Source organism: Pelophylax lessonae (genome assembly GCF_965119305.1).
Source record: "Pelophylax lessonae genome assembly, chromosome: 2".
NCBI lineage: Eukaryota > Metazoa > Chordata > Amphibia > Anura > Ranidae > Pelophylax > Pelophylax lessonae.
This window is the reverse complement of record NC_138769.1, coordinates 319,945,692-319,969,029: the sequence shown is the minus strand read 5'-3', so window position 1 is coordinate 319,969,029 and position 23,338 is coordinate 319,945,692. Positions and strand designations below refer to the sequence as shown.

Genomic DNA, 23,338 nt, shown 5'->3' with positions numbered 1-23,338 from the left:
CACCTTTGTTCAGGGTGTGCGGCATCTGGTTCCCCCGAGGCGGGACCCTCTGCCCCCTTGGGACTTGAATCTCGTTCTGTGTTACAACGTGCTCCTTTTTGAACAGATCAGGGAGATCACGTTGTCTATGTTGTCCAAAAAGGTCGCCTTTTTGGTGGCGATCACTTCGGCTCGCAGAGTGTCGGAGCTGGCGGCTTTGTCCTGCAAGTCTCCGTACCTGGTTATTCATTTGGATAAGGTGGTCTTGCGACCTAATCCTTCTTTTCTTCCGAAACGAGTTTCGGACTTCCATCTTAATGAGGATATTGTCTTGCCTTCGTTGTGCACGAAGCCTAAACATCCAAAGGAGGTGAGATTGCACTCTCTGGATGTTGTTCGGGCGATAAGGGTTTACCTTAAATCGACTGAGTCTTTTCGAAAGACGGACTCCTTGTTTGTTCTTCCAGAGGGTCCTCGGAAGGGCATGGCGGCTTCGGCCTCTACCATCGCCAAATGGATCAGGCAGACCATTGAACAGGCCTATGCTTTGCAGGGGAAGGTTCCCCCTGTGCCTGTGAAGGCGCACTCTACTAGATCTCTGAGTACGTCTTGGGCCTGTCGTCATGGGGCTTCTGTAGCCCAGGTGTGTAAGGCGGCGACTTGGTCGACCGTGCACACTTTCACAAAATTCTACAAAGTAGATGTTCAGGCATCGGCGGATGCTTCCTTTGGCCGCAAGGTTCTTAGTGCGGCTGTTCCCTAGGGTCCCTTGTTGGGGACTCCTGGCTGTTGGGATAAGTTTTGTATCCCCTGTTTTTTTGTCTTTTCCTGGGTTGTTGCTCCTGTTGAGCACTTTTTTGCTGTTGCCCAGCTGGTTTCCTTCCTTTGGTAAGGTTCCTTCTTTGATGCGGAGACTGCGTTGCCTTTCGGCGCGGATGCGTTTCCCACCCCTCATGTTTGCACTGCTTTGGGACGTCCCCATATGTGACGAATATGAAGAGGCGGCGACTGTCGGAGGACGTAAGCGAAAACGGAATTTTTGTAAAATCTTACCTGTAAAATTCCTTTCTCTGAGTCCTCCGACAGTCGCCGCCCCCGCCCCTCTTTTGGGGTTTGATTGTATACTCTACTGCTATTCCACTAAAACTGAGATATGGTTGCAGGAAGTAGGAGGGTATTGACTGAGGGGACCACCCCTTGAGGGTGGGATATGTTAAAGCTTTATTGTTAACATATTCTGTTGCCTAGCTACTCCTTCGGAGCAAAGTCTAATACCCAACTCAGTTTGGTAGCATAGCAGTAAGAGTACACAAAAACCCCAAAAGAGGGGCGGGGGGCGGCAACTGTCGGAGGATTCAGAGAAAGGAATTTTACAGTAAGATTTTACAAAAATTCAGTTCTCTCTTACGTCCTCAGACAGTCGCCGCCCACTCACACAGTCTTCACCAATGGGATGTCCCAAAGCAGTGTAGACATGAGGGGAGGGAGACGCAGCCGCAGAAAGAGCAACGCAGTACCCACATCAGAGAAAGGAACCTTACACACAGTAAGAGAACCAGCTGGGCAACAGGAACGTGCTCAACAGTAGCAACAACCCAGGAAAACAAGTAACCCAGGGGTAAAACACCCCAACAGCCAAAGACCCAAAAACAAGGGTCCCTATGGCACTGCCGCACTGAGAACTTTACGGCCAAAGGAGGCATCGGCCGATGCCTGAACATCCACCTTATAAAACTTGGAGAAGGTGTGCACGGACGACCAAGTCGCCGCCTTACAGACCTGGGCCACTGAAGCCTGATGCCGGAAGGCCCAAGACGCACTCAAAGACCTGGTAGAGTGCGCCTTCACAGGGAAGGGTGGTACCCTTTCCTTCAAGGCATAGGCCTGCACAATGGTTTGTCTGATCCATTTGGCGATGGTCGCAGCCGACGCCGCCATGCCCTTCCGAGGTCCCTCAGGAAGGACAAAGAGGGAATCAGACTTGCGAAAAGATTTAGTGGACGACAGGAAAACCCTGATCGCCCGGACAACATCCAAGGAATGCAAGGCAACTTCCTTAGGATGTTTTGGCTTCGCGCAGAGCGAAGGCAAGACAATGTCTTCATTAAGGTGAAAATCAGAGATCACTTTTGGAAGAAAGGACGGGTTAGGTCGCAAGACCACCTTATCCTTGTGGAGCACCAAATAGGGAGAGCTGCAGGACAACGCCGCTAGCTCCGACACTCTGCGAGCCGAAGTGATCGCCACCAAAAAGGCAATCTTTTTGGACAGCAGAGGTAACGAGATCTCCCTGATCTTTTCAAAGGGAGCGCGCTGTAACACGGACAGAACCAAGTTCAAGTCCTACGGAGGCAAGGGCTCCCTCCGAGGAGGGGCCAAATGACGCACCCCTTGAACAAAGGTGCGAATTAAGGAATTAGACGCCACAGGGCACTGAAAAAGAACAGCCAGTGCAGAAATCTGGCCCTTTACCGTGGCCAGCGCCAAACGCTGGTCCACACCAGTTTGGAGGAAAGCCAGCACTCTCGACACAGAGTATGAGCGAGGGGAAAACCCGCTGGACTCACACCAAAGTACGCTTTCCAAGTACGGTAATAAATCTTCCCCGAAGAGGCTTTTCTAGCCTTGATCAAAGTAGGAATGTCCTCAGGGGAGAGACCCTTGTTCCTCAGGACCTGGCTTTCAACAGCCAGGCCGTTAAAGCCAGCGACTGTAAAGCAGGATGGAATATCGGCCCTTGAGACGGAAGGTCTTCCCGTATCGGTAGGCGCCAAGGAGGCTCGACTGCCAGATGAACGAGGTCTGCGTACCAAGACCGGCGAGGCCAGTCTGGTGCCGTCAGAATCACCGTGTGCGGTTCCGAGGCCAACCTGCGAAGGAGCCTGGACAGCAGCTGAATTGGAGGAAAGGCATACATCAGATGATACTGATGCCAGGGCGCCACCAACGCGTCCGACCGAGGATCGCGCGTCCTTGCCACGAACCTTTCCACCTTGTTTAGACGAGACGCGAACAGGTCCACATCTGGTGAACCCCACCTCTGGAAAACATCCGGGTGTAAGGACCATTCTCCCTGGTCCAGGGTCTGGCGGCTCAGATAATCTGCCTGCCAGTTTTCCACCCCCGGTATGTGTACTGCCGTTATCGCCGGGACGCGAGTCTCGGCCCAAGACAGAATGTCGGTCACTTCCCGAGCCGCTCGGGCACTCCTGGTGCCCCCTTGGTGGTTGATGTAGGCCACTGCGGTGGCATTGTCCGTCTGAACTCGAACGGGACAGCCCTGAAGTCGTCCCGACCACTGGAGAAGGCAAAGCTTTATCGCTCTCAATTTCAGAATGTTGATCGGAAGGGAGGATTCCTCCTACGACCAAGTTCCCTGGGCGGACAGGTTGCCCAGGACACCACCCCAGCCCGACAGGCTGGCATCCGTGGTGACCACCGTCCAGAATAACGGATGAAAAGACTTGCCCCCCGACACCGCCGGGGACTGGAGCCACCACAGAAGACTCCTTCTGGTGCGGTGGCTCAGTGAGACCCGCAGATCCAGAGACTCGCCCGTCCCACTTGGCAAGAATCTCCGCTTGGAGACCCCGCGTGTGAAACTGAGCAAAGGGGATCGCCTCGAAGGCCGAGACCATTAACCCCAGACACCTCATGCAGGTCCTGAGTGACGAGGATCGGTGGTCCCTGAGGGACCTGACTTCGTCCCGAAGCGTCCGGAGCTTGTCCTCCGGCAGGAAGACCTTTGTCTAAACAGAGTCCAGAACCATCCCCAGATAGGGAAGGCGAACCGAAGGGCACAGAGTCGACTTCGGAACGTTTATGGTCCAACCGAACTCCTGAAGTGTCTGCACCGTAGTGGACAGGTCGTTCAACAGGCTCTGACTGGCACTCGACCTTAACAGGAGATCGTCCAGATATCCCAAGACTGCAATGCCCTGGGCTCGCAACAGGGCCAGAACAGGCGCCAGGACCTTGGTAAAAACCCGCGGAGCCGAAGCGAGATCGAAAGGTAATGCCACGAACTGGTAGTGTTCCTCCGCAATGGCGAATCGAAGGTACCTCTGGTGGCCCTCGAAAATGGGGATGTGTAGGTACGCATCCTTCAAATCGATGGAGGCCATGAATTCCCCCGGGCTCAGGGCAGCCACCACTGAGCGCAGGGATTCGATGCGGAATTTCCGAACACGCATGAAGCGGTTCAGAGCTTTTAAGTCCAGGATCGGACGCACCTTGCCCTCCTTTCTGGGCACAGAGAACAGATTAAAACCCCCGAAATCTGTCCCGATGAGGCACCGGAACCACCACCCCCTGGGCCCCGCACCGCTAGGTGCAGATCCCGCAAACGCTCCGGAGGCAGTTGAAGATTCGAGGGAAAAAATCTGCCCGCCGGCCGAGAAAGGAATTCGATCTTGTAACCTGATCGAACGATTTCCTGAACCCATCTGTCCTGAATGCGGAACAGCCAAGGTTGGAGGAAACCGCGCAAACGTCCCCCCCACCCCAGAAACGGGTGAGGGCGTCCCTTCAGGTGGACGCGGAGTGGGGCGCAGAACCGACTTGACCGGACTTCTACTTACCTGCCCACGGCTTCTTCTGGCTGCCTTTGCCTTTGAAGGGCTTGCCCTTGGACTGTGAGGGCCTAAAAAAAAAAAGGACCCTTGAAGAGGGCCTAAAAGAGGAGTTTCGCTTGCCGCGAAAGGACTTGTTCTTCGGATTCGGGGGTAAGAGAGTGCTCTTGCCCCCAGTGACTCCTTTCACCAGAGTATCAAAAGTCTCGCCAAAAAGGCGAGATCCAGCATAGGGAAAATCCGCCACCGTTTTGCGAGATGATTGGTCAGCCGACCAACTTTTCAGCTAGATCAGTCGACGGTTGAGCACCGCGACACTAGACAGGCGTGCAGCCAAAGGGGCCTCATTCAAGGCCGCATCGCACAAATACATGACCCCCTGATGCATCTGGTCCACCATAGCCAGTGTAGCTGGTGGGGCAGAATCAGCCACCAGGGTGCGTCTGAGCACCTTTGTCCAATCTGCCACCGCCTGAGCTGCCATAACCGAAGCAAAAATAGGTTTGAGCATAGAGCCCGCCACCATATACGCGTGACGGGCAAGAGACTCCAACCTCCTGTCCGTAGGATCCCGGAAAACCGGGGTATCCTCAGTGGGAACTAGGGTAGCCTTGTTCAAAACGGCCACAGCGTGATCCACTTGGGGCGCTACACACCAGCGTTCGTCAGTGGAAGGCGCAAAAGGATAAAGCAGTTTAAACCGACTGGGCACTGTAAAGGGCTTCTTTAAAGTGCGCCATTGCTCATTAACAGTGTGATGAAATTCAGCAGGGCAGGGGGAAAACCTGCGCTGATTTGCGGGTTCTGTGTGTCCCAAAGGAGGACACCCTAGCTGGAGGAGTGGGCTCATCCTCCAGGTGCAGCGTGTCTTTTATAGAAGCTATCAGCTCATCCATGAGCGCAAGCTCTTCAGGCGAGCCAGGGGGAGAAGTAACCCCTTCCACCTCCGCCTCAGACCCCAAAAGGTCCAGAGATGAGCGAGACCCTGAAAAGGGCACGCCAGCCACAGCACCCTCTGAATCAGAGGAAATAGATAACCTGGCCCTCTTTTTTGCAGAACGTTCAGCCATCAGCACCTGTATCTGTGACACCAAAGATGCCACTACAGTGGCCAAATCAGACCCCTCGGGGGGTGCAGCAGACCCCTGGTCCCCCACCAGGGCCGGGGGGAACTTGCTATCCTGGGAATCCATGCCAAAACCAAGTATGGGACAAAAAGGCACTGGCCCTTTAAAGACTACGGCGAGCGCAGCCCACCGTACACTCACTGTATACACCGACCCCCACAGGGACAGAAAATACTGAGTTAGGAAGGATAGCACAGAAAACCTGGAGAGAGCACTGCAGACTGCTGCCACCGATCGCTGTCCAGAGAAAGAGGAAGTGATGGCGTGAGAGGCTGAACTATATAACCTAGGAGGCTCAGGGAAAATGGCTGCCCGGCAGGAGTGAATGGAGGCTACAGGAGAATGGCCGCCGACGTGCTCGGATGGCGCCAAAAGCACACCGCACTGCGCCCTGTACAAGGGCTCAGGGAAAAGCCGCAATAGCCCACAGCACAAAGAAATTGCGGACCGCGCGGCGCACAGCCGTAGAGGTCGCCGCCACACGTCTGCCTCACATCACCCAAAGGGTAACTCCGGAGCGAGAGGGGTCCCCACCACAGCAATGAATAAAGCTTTTAACCCCCGCAGGGATCACATCAGGGAGCCCGCACACAGACATGGGGGGAACACACAGCCACAGACTGACACCCCAGACAGAGGTCCCCACATAGAAGGTGCTTACCGTACCGGATGGCGTGGGGAACCGTCTCAGAACGACAAACCGCTGTCCTATATGACAGGGAGTGCCTTAGCCGGGACGCAGGAGACCGCAGCACACAACTGCAGAAAGCGTCCAGTGAGGTAGCCAACTCACAGGCTGCATCCCTGCAGCGAGCAGGGATGGGTCGTTCATGGCGCCAGGGCGAACCATAGCTGAACGCTCGATGGCAGGCTGGGGATCCATCTGACCCTCAGCCCTGGAGATCCAGGGCGGCCAGTCCGATACCCAGCTCCGCATGATGTTTCTTCATCCGAAGATCCCTAAGAGCTGGCAAAATAACAGCTAGTAAAGTAAAGAAAAAACACTTTGAAATAAAATCAAAAAAGGGTAGAAGGCTGAGACTGAAGCTCCAGCACAGGAAAGCCTGACTACTCCTGAGCTAGGCAAAATCAAACTGAGTTGGGAATGCTGGTGCAGGGGAGGTATTGACTAGTGGGATAGTGGGACAGCCCCTAGGGGTGTGTCTATGCTAAAAGCTTTTGTTACTAACAAGTCTTATGCCTAGCTACTCCTGCGGAGCAAAGGTCAATACCCATTGGTGAAGACTGAGTGGGCGGCGACTGTCGGAGGACGTAAGAGAAAGCTCTGTTTGTGGGGGAACAAAAGGACGTCAAATTAGTTTGGGTACAGCGTCGCACGACCGCGCAATTGTCCGTTAAAGTCACGCAGTGCCGAATCGCAAAATAGGCCCTGGTCAGGAAGGGGGTAAAATCTTCCGGGGCTTAAGTGGTTAAGCTGTTCCTGTGAGAACTACAATCAACTGCCAAACTGGGTGGATGGCGTCTTTTTTTCCCGAACCCATGGACCTCGTTCATCCAAGACAAATGGGTACTCGAGTTGATTCGGTCCAGAGTCAGAATGTTTGCCTTGGTGGCAATGGTGAACATCGGCCTTAATGCCGAACCAGCCAGAGTATACATATTTTAGGCCACAGCCGGATCCTTAAAAGGCCAGGGACTCTTCCACCGGAATCATGGTTGCCTTGTTTAAATCTGGAAACCACAGGGTCCACCACCAGTGGAACAGTCCACTTAGTAAGGGACACCTCATAGGGGTACTGCCTAGTAAATCACTTAAAGACCCTAAAGGGATGCTTTGGTCATCCCCACACTTTAGTGACAATGCTGTCAAAATAGGCAGGGAAAGGGAACAACTTTGCCACTCTGGATGGCTTGTGAGTGCGCCTCAGTCGCAGCTGCGTCCTCCATCTTCAAGGTCTCATGCACAGATACAATCAGTGCTTCCACCAGCACCTTTTCGTGTGCGTCTGCAGATGTGGAGGAATCATCCTGAGGATTCCGGGTGTGTGGCCACAGACCCAGCAGGGAGACCCACATCCACAGTGGCCGAATCAGATTCAGGATCTTAAGAGAGGAGGCAGGGGAAGGCGGGGGGTGCTTTTTGCTAGCATGTCGCCAGAAAGCCACTTCCACCCGGGAAACAAAAGGACTCCAGGACCGCAGAATCAGTGGATGGATGGTTGGGACCCAGAGGTCCCGCAGCCTCAGAGGGGGGAGATGTGCTCCAAAGACTCCACAAATCACCAGGGGAAAACAACAAAAAAGTGTAACACTGCAAAGGGACAACCCCCACCGCGCTGGCAGCACCATCCGGTCGCCAGGCACAAAACACCAAGCGATCCTTAGCAGAGAGGGAGAGGACCCCATCAAACACACCACCCAGCAGAAACAGGCACCTGCAGCGACCAGGGTAATCTGCACTGACAACAGATCCTCCCTGAGAGGAAGCTTCCAAGGACCAGCCGTACCAGATTGACGTATCATGATTGGCGAGGCCAGTCTGGAGCCACTAGAATAACCAAAATCCTTTCAGCCTTGATCCTGCAAAGGAGTCATGGCAGGAGTTCAAGAGGACTGGAACAAATCGACAGTTCACTTTAGAATGGCGGCTACTTACCGAGCCGCCAGGACAATTCTTGTGCCTCCTTGGTGATTGCAAAATGAATACGGTGCGCTGATTAAATGATAAAGCTGCTACCAAAATCCAATAACTGAATTGGACAAATAAATATATGTGAAGGTCTGGTCAGGTGCGCTAAATACAATAAATTATCCTCATGTACAAGTTTAAATTATAAATATGTATAAAAACAGTGATAACAAGTGTACAAAGTGAATATTTGACAAATTCCAAAAACAAAATGATGCTCTAGAACAGGGGTGGCGAACACGCGGCTCTCGAGCCGCATGCGGCTCCCGGCCGAACTGAATGCGGCTCTTTGCCTCTTATGGTATACTGTGGCTCGTCTAGCGGGACCTCTGAGGAGAGATCTCCAAGTGCGTAGTCCCGCCCCCAGGCTGCGTCATCACGTCTCCCATCTCCCAACACTGCACGGGCCAGAGAACGTGGGGACCCGTGTGTCTCCCTCCCGCCTCAGCTGCATCTTCCCCGCCGAGGCTCCGCAGCAACTATCCTTTTGTTCTCCCTGTTGCATAGTTTTTTTTTTTTTTTTGCTGGCTCCAGAGTAATCCCTGGTAGGTTAACTGGCATTCCCCTATTCCCCCTCAAGGTGTGTGCCTTATTCTCTATTGCAGATATTAGATTGTAAGCTCCTTTGGGTCAGTGAATGATTTCAATGCTTCAGTTGCCATTTATGTGTGTGGGGGTCTCTGATGGGGGACATTTATGTGTGTGGGGGTCTCTGATGGGGGACATTTATGTGTGTGGGGGTCTCTGATGGGGGACATTTATGTGTGTGGGGGTCTCTGATGGGGGACATTTATGTGTGTGGGGGTCTCTGATGGGGGACATTTATGTGTGTGGGGGTCTCTGATGGGGGACATTTATGTGTGTGGGGGTCTCTGATGGGGGGACATTTATGTGTGTGGGGGTCTCTGATGGGGGGACATTTATGTGTGTGGGGGTCTCTGATGGGGGGACATTTATGTGTGTGGGGGGTCTCTGATAAGGACATTTATGTGTGTGGGGGGTCTCTGATAAGGACATTTATGTGTGTGGGGGTCTCTGATAAGGACATTTATGTGTGTGGGGGTCTCTGATAAGGACATTTATGTGTGTGGGGGTCTCTGATAAGGACATTTATGTGTGTGGGGGTCTCTGATGGGGGACATTTATGTGTGTGGGGGTCTCTGATGGGGGACATTTATGTGCGTGGGGGTCTCTGATAAGGACATTTTTGTGCGTGGGGGTCTCTGATAAGGACATTTATGTGTGCGGGGGTCTCTGATAAGGACATTATTGTGCGGGGGTCTCTGATGGGGGACATTTATGTGTGTGGGGGTCTCTGATAAGGACATTATTGTGTGGGGGTCTCTGATGGGGGACATTTATGTGTGTGGGGGTCTCTGATGGGGGACATTTATGTGTGTGGGGGTCTCTGATAAGGACATTATTGTGTGGGGGTCTCTGATGGGGGACATTTATGTGTGTGGGGGTCTCTGATGGGGGACATTTATGTGTGTGGGGGTCATTTCAACAAGGTAACAAAAAACACCTGACTGAGCATGTTATATTATGTGTTTAATATATTATTGTTAAAGTTATATGCTTTTGTGTGAGTGTTTGTCTGTTTTGGCAGGTCACTGCGTGGTGTGGCTCTCGGACTCACAGTTTAAAATTTTGGCTCCTTTTGTCGAACTTGTTCGCCACCCCTGCTCTAGAACCTCAAAGTGAATATATCTACATGTGAAATAATCAGAAATAAAAGTCAATTTATCCACGTGACCGGTGCATATGTGATGCTCTAGAACTTAAAAATATAAATGGGGAGGGGAAATCGCCATGACCAGAGATCCCAGCCGGGAACTAGGTCCTTACTCCTGACTAGGCAGCAAAAAAAAAAAAAAAAAATGAGTGCCTATAGCCGAGAGAGGGGCATATACCCCCTGGGACTGCCCATAGGCATAGTCAAGCTTTTTCCTGCCTAGTGTCCTACTCCTGTAGGGGGCAGTATAACCCAATAGTTAAGAATCAGGAGCGGTGTCCGTCAATGAATGAAAAGAGAAATGTTTCTTGAAATATTACACTGGAAGATCAAGGAAATTGGAACTAGGAGATGCTTGGGTCAAAATTTAGTACACACCTTGAGGACCATACTGGCCTCCCTGAGGTCCATAGCTCCCCATAGAGTTTTGTTGATAGGGTCCCATTCCAGCATGCAACTGTGCCCCTGTAGACTGGCGTGGTGAAAGTGCTGGACCAGGCTGTGGGGATCCGTACTGAGGTATTTGTGCATTCCTCTGCATGTACCCTATTGAAAACAAGCATATCATTAAAACACGGCACAATAAAAGGTGGTGAATTTGTTTTTGAAAGCATCCGGCTCTCCTATTCTACATATAACTGCTCTTACCTCTCTCTTGCCCAAGCGCAGCCTGGTTCATTGTAGGGTGAATTAAACCATCTGACTGCCCACTAGGAGGACGTGGAGGCATCTGTGTCCCTAATAATTACAATATTTAAAAAAAAAAAAATAAGCACTCATAACACCAGAAATTTTGACTTGAGAATTTCAGACAACCACAATGGAGAGATCAATGACAAACATCACAATCAGTTATCAACAGGGGCCAACTACATTCTTTATGAAGACAGACTGGTGCGAAAATGGAAAAAGCCATTTCTAATATTCCTTACCTGGAACAGATGTTGGAGAGAGCGGGCCAGATCGAGATGGTGCAACACTGGCCGGAGAGCCTACTGGGGAGGGTGAAGGTCCTCGAATACCAGGAAGGTGGGGTGACGTATGAGGAGAGAATGGAGACTGGGCTGGGTTGCTTTGCTCGCCCTGACTGCTGGAAATTCCTGAAGTGCTGACACCTGGACTAAGAGCACCCTCAGCACCCATAGGGAGATCATCAATGGAACCAGAGAGATCCTGGGGAAGAGCACAAATGAAAACCTAATTAAAAAAGGCACATTCAAAAGGGTGTTGCTCACAGATATAATTCCTTTCAAATCAACGAACAAACTTGTGACCCAGCTAGAGGTAACAATTTTAACAGGCATCCATTCATGACCAATGGTCCACTACGTGTGGTAACACAAGTAACTCTCAGAAAATATGTACCAAGAATATCAAATAGGTGAAAAAAAACCTTGGATCACATTAGACATCTTCATAACACTGTAAGCTGCCTTCTGATGTCCTCCATGTGTTCCAAAGTACATTTTATGCGGCAAAAACCTGTTCAAATGCTGAGCGGCTAACACTAGTTTCAAGAAGTCCAACCCTTAAAAACTGTCCTGTGTCAATACAGAGTAAAAGGCGTATGTCTTGGCTGTATAACATGCATGTACGTAGCTGTACCAGAGTTGTATAAAGTACTCGAGACTGCCTGAGGACGCTCGTTAAGCGAAATGCATTGTGGTCAATGCTAACCCGGAAGTAACACACAGAGGCATTCGGAACAGAGGCTGGGATACACATCCACCGCCGCAATACAAAGAAGGGGGAAAGGAGATACAGGGTGCTGCAGATCCCCGGAGAATATCTTCCTAAGACCCAAAAAAACGATTTTGTACTGCCGAATTGCCCAGTGCCAGGAGGGCACAACAAATAGTAAGAGGCTAATTGTCACCTTATAGTGTATGTTTTTTGGAGAATAAAACAGTATTTCACTATTGGAGGCTATTTGTTCTTCTATATCTTTATGTGTATGGGGGGGGGGACTACATGGTCCAACTCGAGTAATATAGGAGCCAGAGATCCAAGCAATCGAGGAGAGGTTTGATCCACCCAATAAAGGGATCACAGACGTTGGGGGTCCTTGTGACCTGCTGCTAGCTGGTAAGAGGCCACGGTTGTCACATCCCAGCACCTGGAGCACTGTGAATGGATTAATAAGAATTCACCAAGCACAATTTTGATTGCATGCTATTGCTTGGACTTTTAAACACTACTTGGAGCACATTTATATATTTATACATTCTTATGTGATTTTTTTTATATATCCTTATGTGATTTTTGTATGGAATTCTTTATATATTTATTTATTGGTTCACTGATCCACACCTTTGTGGATTAATTTACTTTGAGAAGCACAAGCACTTCTTAATTGACGGTTGTCACATCCCAGCACCTGGAGCACTGTGAAGGGATTAATAAGAATCCACCAAGCACAATTTTGATTGCATGCTATTGCCTGGACTTTTAAACACTACTTGGAGCACATTTATATATTTATATTTTTATATATTCTTATGTGATTTTTGTATGGAATTCTTTATATATCTATTTATTGGTTCACTGATCCACACCTTTGTGGATTAATTTACTTTGAGAAGCACAAACACTTCTGAACTGAAATTGCACTGGTATGAACTTTTCTTTGCTAATTGCACCAATAGTAGATCATATATATATTTGTAGCAATTTTTAATCACATATATTACACTTTAAATCAGTGAATTAATTAAATTAATTTTTATAACACGTGATATTAAGATTACCAGCGCCTTTTTACCTATGATATATACTCGAAACCCATACTTGAGTAAAAGTACAAGTGCTCGATCAAAAAGTGACTTGAGTAGAAGTGGAAGCGCTCGATCAAAAAGTGACTTGAGTAGAAGTACTAAAGTATTCAACATTTTTTGTACTTAAGTATTATAGTAGTTTTTTTTATTTAAATTTTGCTACTCAAGTACTGAAAGTAAAAGTACCAGTAGTTTTGAAAAAAAAATTGCTACTCAAGTACTGAAAGTAAAAGTACAAGTACTGTGTTATGCAGTTATTAAAGAAAGAAGTCAAAAGTTTGAACATCATATTGTTTTTTATTATTTCAAACGCAGCTTATATTTATACATACAGTAGCATTTATTTTCGTATGCGCTGATAATACACATGTTTTGAGCTTCATGAAACCTGCCATCTACTGTTCTGGCAGTGGTAATTTTTATAATAGTAACGAGTAACTATACAGCACAAAAAAAAATTCGGAGTAGAAGTATTGAAGTCATCAAAAAAATGTAGTGAGGTAAAAGTGGAAGTAGGAGAAAAAAATTATACTCCAGGAAAGTACAGATACCGCCTTTCGGTACTTAAGTACAGTGGTAAAGTAGTTCTACTTAGTTACTATACATCTCTGAGCTGTACACAAAAAACATCAGATTTTTTTTTTTTTTAAATAAAACCTCTTCATGAGTTAAAAAAAAGAAAAACCTGTTTACAATACGTGCAGTTACCTGTGTTTTCCACTCGACTAAAACGCAGGTAACCGCAATGACCCAGAAAACCATTTTCTATGCATCATGTGCACACCAGAACACCACCTTTCTCTGCATTCCAGAGAAGTACGATATACAACATGTGTTGCATAGGATTGCACTTTACTGGCTGGCCCTACATGTCACCACAAAGCCAAATGTAACGGTGCACTTCAAGTAAAGTTTACAGGGGGGGGGGGGGGGGGGGGGAAAGAAAAAAAGTGGTGGGAGGGAAAGAAAAAAAGTGGTGGGAGAAAAAAGGGGGTAGTTGGTAGTAGAGTGCGATGTGATAAAACCTGCATCACTGGAACTCAAAACTGGCTGCTACCCATACACTTAAGCTGGCCACAGACTGTTCAAATCAAACCATGGCAGGCTGATCTATTGATCAACTTGGGTGCAACCAGCCTGCAAGCGGCTGTTATGTCAGCTAGCATTATTCACTGTGTTCTCCTGGATGGATTTCCCCTGCGGGGAGGTGTGTATATGTATGTAAACTGCGACTGAGCTACACATTATCCATTGCCGCAAACTTGAAAGCGAAAGTAAACATTTTAGGGCCATGACCATTTTTCGTCTTAACAGTTGCGCAGTTTTTAGGCCTGACGCATTTAGTATCCATTTACTCTACACTACTTCATCTTATTTTATGGGGGGGGGGGGGGGGGGGAATCATGTGCACTAAAATACATTTTCACGCATTATTCCCAGAAACTATAGATTTGATGAACCATTGCATAAATATCATGCAACAAATTTCAACCATCATCTATGTTGTACAAGGCCTCGGCTTTCAGAAAATGTATAATATTCTGGGGTTTTAAGTAATTTTATAGCCAAAAATTCAGACTGTAAAAATTAAAATCTTCTCTAGAGTAGATAGAGGCTCCAACCTCCCGGGCTGGTCCGTGGCCCACCAGGCTGCACTGCCACTGGGAGGAGCTACATTGGCAGCCAGTGGCAGGAGGGGGGTTCACCTTTCAGGCGCTCGGCTCCGATGGCCTGGTCATTAAGGGGGCAAATCCAGAAGTGGTTAAACCTGCAGGAGGACCAGTGTTCATCTATAAATTACTTTACTATTGCTTTAGGCCACATGTATGCGGGTTGGCAGTCCACATTTGCAAAGGCATAGCAGCCCATTGATTTGAATGGGCTCGAGCTAATATGCCTGCGTTTTTGGCTGAAAAAAAGGTGCATGCAGAATTTTAAAAAATGCAGTGGCCATGAAATCCATCCTTTTGCACCATGCGACTTACCTGCAGTTGCTGCACACGCAAACTGTTTTAAATGCTGGGCCCACGTATATAAAAAAAAACGCAAAAAGCTTGCCAGAGCAGGAACTGCAGGTTAGTCGCATGGTGCAAAAGCAGGATGGATTCAAGGCCACTAAATTAAAAAAAAAAAAAAATGATGTATGCACCTTTTTGCTGCAGAAAATTAGATCATAGCAGCCCGTTCAAATCAATGGGCTGCTATGCCTGTGCAAATGTGGGCTGACAACCCGCATACATGTGAACCAGGCCTAAAGCAGTAGTAAAGTAATTTATAAATAACACCGGTCCTCCTGTAGGTTTAACCACTTCTGGACCACAAGGATCTGCCCCCTTAATGACCAGGACATCGGATCAGAGCCGAGCGTCAGGACCAATCACCAGGTAGGCCAGACCATGCTTGATGACCTATTTTAGGCCTGGTTCACAGAGTCTGTACTGACTGACTATATAATAATGTGCAAAAGTGAACCAAAGTTCCCTAAATTTAGCAATGAATTTCAAGTGAGGTAGAAATTTAATAATTGAATACCGTGATAATACCGTATACAGTGGCAAAACCTTAACTGCAGCATGAAAATCTGATACCGTCACAAGCCTAGTGCAGTCAGTGCAAAACTGCTAGATAAAAAGCTAGGCAACACCAGCTACACAGTGGATTCGACTGGAGTCAGGGGACTACCTCTGTAGTCTGGCACTCACTGCAATAATTTTAAATCACTACTGCAGTAGTGATTTAAAATTGCAGCAGTGAGTGGCGCACTACTGAAGCAGTAGTCCGCTGACTCCAATTAACTGTCTAGCTTTTTTTCTAGCACTTCTGCACTGACTGCAAAAAAAAAAAAAGGGGGGGGATATGTGGGACTTTAGATGAGGCAATGACTGGGTAGGGTCATATGCCTCCATCCCTGGTACAGATAAATGAGGGAGGTTTGGGACTTTAAATGAAGCACACAGCTATAAAGTGATGAAAAATCAATGTAAAATGTTTATTTGTACACATATGGAGTCATTTCAAAATACAATAAATAGTATTGCTCATTAATAGCACATAGTGTGTGAGTAATATATATATATATATATATATATATATATATATATATATATATATATATATATATATATATATATATATATATATATACATATATACACACACACACACATACATACATATACACACACACACACACATATACACACACACACATACTATATATATATATATATATATATATATATATATATATATATATATATATATATATATATATATATATATATATACACACATATATACATACACACACGCACACATATATATATATATATATATATATATATATATATATATATATATATATATATATACATATATATATACACATATACACACACACATACATATATATACACCACATACATACACACACACAGTCAGGTCTATAAATATTGGGACATGGACAATTCTAATCTTTGTGGCTCTATACACCACAATGGATTTGAAATGAAAGAAACAATATGTGCTTTAACTGCAGACTTTCAGCTTGAATTTGAGGGTATTTACATCCAAATCAGGTGAACGGTGTAGGAATTACAACAGTTTGTATATGTGCCTCCCATTTTTTAAGCCACCAAAAGTAATGGGACAGATTAACAATCATAAATTAAACTTTCACTTTTTAATACTTGGTTGTCTGCCGTCAATTACAGCCTGAGGTCTGGAACGCATAGACATCACCAGACGCTGGGTTTCATCCCTGGTGATGCTCTGCCAGGCCTCTACTGCAACTGTCTTCAGTTCCTGCTTGTGCTTGGGTATTTTCCCTTCAGTTTTGTCTTCAGCAAGTGAAATGCATGCTCAATCGGATTCAGGGTCAGGTGATTGACTTAGCCATTGCATACCATTCCACTTCCTTGCCTTAAAAAAAAACTCTGGTTGCTTTTGCAGTATGCTTCGGGTCGTTGTCCCCATCTGCACTGTGAAGCGCTGTCCAATAAGTTCTGAAGTATTTGGCTGAATATGAGCAGATAATGCCCGAAACATTTCAGAATTCATCCTGCTGCTTTTGTCAGCAGTCACATCAATAAATACAAAAGAACCAGTTCCATGGGCAGCCATACATGCCCACGCAATGACACTACCACCATGCTTCACTGATGAGGTGGTATGCTTTGGATCATGAGCAGTTCCTTTCCTTTTCCATACTCTTCTCTTCCCATCACTCTGGTACAAGTTGATATTGGTCTCATATGTCCATAGGATGTTGTTCCAGAACTGTGAAGTTTTTTTTTAGATGTTTGGCAAACTCTAATCAGGCCTTCCTGTTTTTGAGGCTCACCAATGGTTTACATCTTGTGGTGAAGTCTTCTCTTGATTGTTAAATTTGACACACATTCAAGAAAGGGAGGGGGGGGGGAGGGACATAGGTCCAACTAAAATGGTTGGGTATAATATCCCTGGGAACACCGCAAGTATGGCAGTCGTGCCCCTGGCTCTAGGACGTGTACAGAAAAAGCTATAATGGAAGGGACCAGTAGACAAAAAAAAAGAGCCTTTTAGGGATGGCTAAATGAAACCAGAGCAAGATAGAAAAGTTGCTGGCAGAGCAAGGTAGAGCGGGATACTCCAGTAGGTAAAGTAATGAAGAGGTTTGGGGGTGTGCTTATTAAATCCGGTAGGGGGTCAATTGACAGTACCTTAGACCTGGGACCACAACCCGCCTGATTGCTGCTGCTTCGGTGTAGTTAGTCTCTCTCTAAAGCGAGGGGATGGATTAGTCACTGCTCTACACTGCTGCTCCGCTGCTGTCGGTCCATCCTGAGCCTCGTCCTTGAGTGTGGTGATTCCTGGGGGTCCGGGTGGGGCTCTCTGTGGTGTCCGTGGAGTCACTGGGGTCCTGGGATAGGATGCGATGGCGGAGGAGACAGTGCACCGATGTCTACAGGTCCGCCTGTGCTTCCTCTTGCTGTTGCCGGTCTCCCCCCATCAGCATCTTTCACATAGATAATGCATAGCTTCGTCTGGGAGTTTATCACATTATTTGATCATTATCACCACTTCTCACAATGTTGGTTACACCACAAGTGTTATTCTATACACCCTTGTTTGCACTATTCACACCTCTGTACGCCTCTGTTTGAACCATAGTCTGCAACTGTGTGTTTATTATTTACACCAAATAAAACACATTCTATTTGACCTACCCGAGACCCTGTGGTTTCATTTAGCCATCCCCAAAAGGCTCTTTTTGTCTACTGGTCCCTTCCAGTATAGCTTTTTTTCTTTGACACACATTCACCTACCCCCTGGACAGTGTTCTTGATCTGGCCAACTGTTGTGAAGGGCATTTTCTTCACCAGGGAAAGAATTCTTCGGTCATCCACCACAGTTGTTTTCGGTGGTCTTCCAGGTCTTTTGGTGTTTTGAGGCTTTGAGGAAGAGGCATAGCCACGAAACGCGTCAGCCCTCTGCTTCCAATGAGATATTGAACCTCTTCTATGAGGTGGTTTTATGGAATTCATGTGCCTGAATTACACGAATGTTTGTGAGTAGCTGATTTTAATTACTTTGATTTAATAAACTCGCTGAGGATAATGCGCTAGGCTGGTGCGCCCTTTTTTGTTTTGTATTTACAGCTTTTGGTGTTGCTGAGCTCACTGGTGCGTTCTTTCTTTTTAAGCATGTTCCAAACAGTTGATTTGGCCACACCTAATGTTTTTGCCAACTCTCTGATGGGTTGGGGTTGGTTTTGTTTTTTCAGCCTAATGATGGCTTGCTTCACTGATCATGACAGCTCTTTGGATCTCATATTGAGAGTTGACAGCAACAGATTCCAAATGCAAATAGCACACTCGAAATTAACTCTGGACCTTTTATCTGCTCGTAAATAGGATAATGAGGGAACACACACCTAGCCATGGAACAGCTGAGCAGACAATTGTCCCTTTACTTTTGGTCCCTTAAAAAGTGGGAGGCCCATATACAAACTGTTGTAATTCCTACACCTTCCACCTGATTTGGATGTAAATACCCTCAAATTAAAGCAGAAAGTCTGCAGTTAAAGCACATCTTGTTTCAAATCCATTGTGGTGGTGTATAGAGCCAAAAAGATTAGAATTGTGTTGATGTCCCAATATTTATGGACCTGACTACACACACATACATTGATGGATATTGGTTGTATGAACAAGTAAAACATCAGATGGTAGTAATTGCATAGCATTAAAAGAGCCTTTTTTGATGCCATGCAATTACTACCATCTGATGTTCCGATGTTTTACTTGTTCATACAATATCCATCAATGCATCTTGATCGAGAAGTCTAGGTCAACTTATAACACCACCCACACGGTGGTGTGGCGATGTGTGTGTGATATATATATATATATATATATATATATATATATATATATATATATATATATATATATATATATATATATATGTACTATGTGTAATACTATTTATGCATTGTATTTTGAAACGACTCAATGTGTGTACAAACCTATTTTACATCGATTTTTCATCACTTTATAGCTGTGCGCTTCATTTAACCGGTTGCCGACCGCCGCACGACTATATACTGCGGCGGTCAGCCCCGGCCAGGCAGAGTGACGTATCGGTATGTCACTCGCCTGTCACTGACTTGCGAGCCTATCGCGGGCGGGCGCGCGCCCGCCGCGGCTCGTTCACAGACAAGTCAGTGCGTGTGACCGGCGGACTCGATGTCCGCCAGTCACACTGCGATCGCTCCTGTGAAGGGAGAAAGACAGAGCAGCTTGTGTAAACAAGCTGCCTGTCAGTTCTCCCTGTGTAAAAGTGAAGATCTGTCCGTTCTACTATGTAGAACGGTTGATCTTTGCTTTTACACCAATAGGAATGTCCCTACACAGTTAGAATAACGCCCCTAGGACACACTTAACCCCTCCCTGTCCAATAAAGTTAACCCCTTCCCTGCCAGTGTCATTTTTGCAGTAACAGTGCATATGTATAGCACTGATTACTGCAGTAATGTCACTGGTACCCGCAAAAGTGTCAAAAATGTCAGTCAAGGGTCCGATCTGTCCGCCGCAATGTCGCAGTACCGAAAAAAAAAAATCGCAGATCGCCGCCATTACGCGTTAAAAAAAAAAACACCAAAAATGACAAAAATCTTTCCCTTTGTTAGTAAACGCGATAACTTTTGCGCAAACCAATCAAAATACGCTTTTTGCGATTTTTTTTACCAAACATAGGTAGCATAAAACAAATTGGCCGAAAAATGTTAAAAAATTTTGATTTTTACTTTTTTTTTTTTGGGGAATTTCATATAAAAAAATGTGAAAAATATTGTTATTTTTGCAAAATTTACGCTCTTTTTTTGTTTATAGCGCGTGATCAAAAAAAAAAAAAAAAAAAAAAAAAAAAAAAATCGCACAGGTGATCAAATACCACCAAAAGAAAGCTCTGTTTCTGGGAAAAAAAGGACGTCAAATTCGTTTAGGTACAGCGTCGCACGACCGCGCAATTGTCCGTTAAAGTCACGCAGTAAAAAATCGCAAAAAAACCCCTGGTCCTTTAGCAGCCAAATCCTCCGGGGCTTAAGTGGTTAAAGTCCCATACCTGCCTCATTTTCTTTCCACCACTGAAGAGGATCACCTTTTGTGTGAATTACTGGTTCCTTCAAATTAGAGATGAAGTTCATCATCCTGGCTCATTATTGTAGATTCTGATGAATGCTCCGCATGATGCCCCAATAAAACACTGAACTAATTCACCACAATGAATTGTCTCTTCTGTCCGTTGTCTTTTTGGACATTTTTCTCCTGCATCCTGCTCTTCCACATCAGAAACCTTCTCTTCTTTACTTTTATTTTCGTCAAGGATCTCCTGTACCTTCTGTTGAACTTGAATCTCTTCTGTCAGCCGTTGTTTTGCCTTGGCCAATAAAACCTAAGAGAAAGGATGGTTCTTGTATCGAGGATCCAAAAGACATGCAAGCACATCATTTTTATTCTCCTCATGCTTTTGAAAACCATTTGGCGAGGCTGTCCCTCATGGCCTGCCTACATGCTTTAATGCAATGTGTGTTGGGTCCTTCCCGTTGAAGCAGCATCGTCAGCACTCTCACACATGGGATGAGAGAGGACACAGATGAGTCGTAATGACTCACCTCTAGTGTCCCTTCCTCAATGGGTAGGAACGTCTCAATGTTGGCTACTATGTCCCACTGAACAGCAGTAGGACAAGAATGTCCTCCAAGTCCATGTTCACCAGAATATATTATATATATATTATATATATATATATATATATATATATATATTATATATATATATATATATATATATATATATATATATATATAGAGCGCGCTTCTGCTCCAGCATCCTTTGTAGCATGTGTAGTGTTGAGTTCCATCATGTTGGAACAGCCTGTATCAAGTTGTTTTTGGGTAGGCCACGGTCTTCATGAATGCGCCTTAGTCACTACTTGGCAAAAATAGAATGGTGGGAATGGCCTGCGCACTTCTTCAGCATGCTAATAATGTCAAGCAATGCTTTCTGGTTTGACAGACCATAATTTACCACAAGTTGGAGGGTGTGTGCCATGCAACTGAGGACTGACCCTTCAGCAAGTCTCATACCTTTAACCATGTTTGCTCCACTGTCTTGCAGCACAAGCATCACTCGGTCTTTGGTGATTCCCCATTCTTCTAGCATGTCTAGAAACATTTCTCGAATGTAGTCCCCAGTGTGGGATCCTTGCATCACTTTTGTATTCAACACCAAATGCCTTCTTGTCTACCTGCTGTCAATGAAGTGGCATGTAACAGTGATTCTGTTTGTCCTGACCAGCAGTCAGTCGTGAATGAGAGAGAGTTGCCAGCATTCTCTGGTGTCAGCATAGCCTTTACTTTAGCAATGACCTTTTGGTGAATCTTTGGCAGCATTTCAGTTCGATAAAATTTGTCACTCTCCAGTGTGTTCCTGGCTCAAGCATGGACACAAACTGCTTAAATCCACAGTCAGACACCATTGTAAATGGCTTGTTATCAGTGACCATTGATTACTCTGGCCATCATTTAAGATCTTCCATCCAATTTTAGCCACCTGTTTTTTTTCTGAAACATATCTGTTATTGTTGCCTGGGATAGTGATGTTTCACCTTGTGATTAAATTTTTCTGTCCTGCATTATACAATTCAAGATGATGAACTCTTAGATGGGCCCAAAGATTTGATGTATTTTTGGTTTTTGCAGTTTCATGCTTACATTGTTTTTGCACGTCTTGCAAAGTGCTGCTGATTTTTCTGGAGAAGAGAAATAGTCCCAAACCACACCTAATTTTTCCATCTCCATTGAAACGACACTACTAATGTAGGCTTAAACAAAATGGCTGGCTGGCACCCTGTGGTGGGTGGCTGGCAGTGGCACCCTGTGGCTGGCGGCTGGCAGTGGCACCCTGTGGCTGGCAGTGGCACCCTGCGGCTGGCACCCTGTGGTGGGTGGCTGGCAGTGGCACCCTGGGGTGAGTGGCTGGCAGTGGCAGGTACAGGCCCAAGGCCGTTGTGTACATCAGCCAAGGCCTGTGGCTGGCTGGTAGGCCTGTGGGTGTGTGGGACTGGGTGGCTGGCACCGGGCAGCTGTGGGTGGCCGCGGTGGCTGTGTTAAACGGGCACCGTCTCTGAGACTGAAGATCACTCACTGTCCCAAGTCGGACCGACTGTGCAAAGCATGCAGACCCCAGTGTGGCTGGGGCAGGTAAAAAAACTGACGAGGCTGAGGGAGGGGGCCTAAGAAGGCTGCAGCAGCTGCCTAGTGCACGGAGACGCGTTTTTCACCACATGGTCGGTAACATCCCATGCAAGCCATAAAAAAAAAATAAATAGAAAAAAAAAAAAAAATGAAGTTCAGAAAAAAAAAATGGAATTACACCGGGAAAAAAAAAGTATTGAACACATGAAGGAAGGGAGGTGCAAAAAGGCATGGAAAGCCAAGACACCAGCTAAAATCTATTAGTAATTAGAAAACAATCCTGCCCCTTGTCAGTGCAAATATTAGCTGGTTCAGTCTCAACTGATGGCCTATAAAAAGGTGTCATTATTAAGGTGTCTCACAAGAAAAATCTCACGATGGGTAAAAGCAAAGAAATCTCCCAAGGCCTTAGCAACCTTATTGTTTCAACACATACTGATGTCATTGGTTACAGAAGGATTTCAAAACTTAAGAAAATTCCAGTGAGCACTGTTGGGGCCATAATGCAGAAGTGGAAAGAACATCATTTCACAATAAAGCGGCCACGTCCAAAAGCCCAAGGACCACTTGTGGTGAGCTTCAGAAAGATCTGGAATTAGCATGTACAATTGTTTTAAAGAAAACAAAATGCACTCAACCACCATGGCCTGTATTGCTCACCACACAAGACTCCCATTTGCTGAAGAAAAAAAATGTTGAAGCTTGTTTAAAGTTTACAGCACACCAATTAGACAAGCTTGTGAAATACTGGGATATTATAGAC

The 23,338-nt window shown here is 46.3% G+C and overlaps 1 protein-coding gene across 1 annotated transcript in view; it reads right to left on the bottom strand.

Moving 5' to 3' along the window:
* The window catches only part of ARID1A (AT-rich interaction domain 1A), a 258,375-nt gene that overhangs the window by 91,882 nt on the left and 143,155 nt on the right, over positions 1-23,338 (bottom strand). Inside the window, exons 5-7 of the mRNA XM_082245747.1 lie at positions 10,995-11,235; positions 10,711-10,800; positions 10,441-10,608 (exon numbers count right to left, since the gene is read on the bottom strand). Of these exons, the coding sequence (XP_082101873.1) occupies positions 10,441-10,608; positions 10,711-10,800; positions 10,995-11,235 (499 nt within the window). The remainder of the gene's footprint in view (positions 1-10,440; positions 10,609-10,710; positions 10,801-10,994; positions 11,236-23,338) is intronic.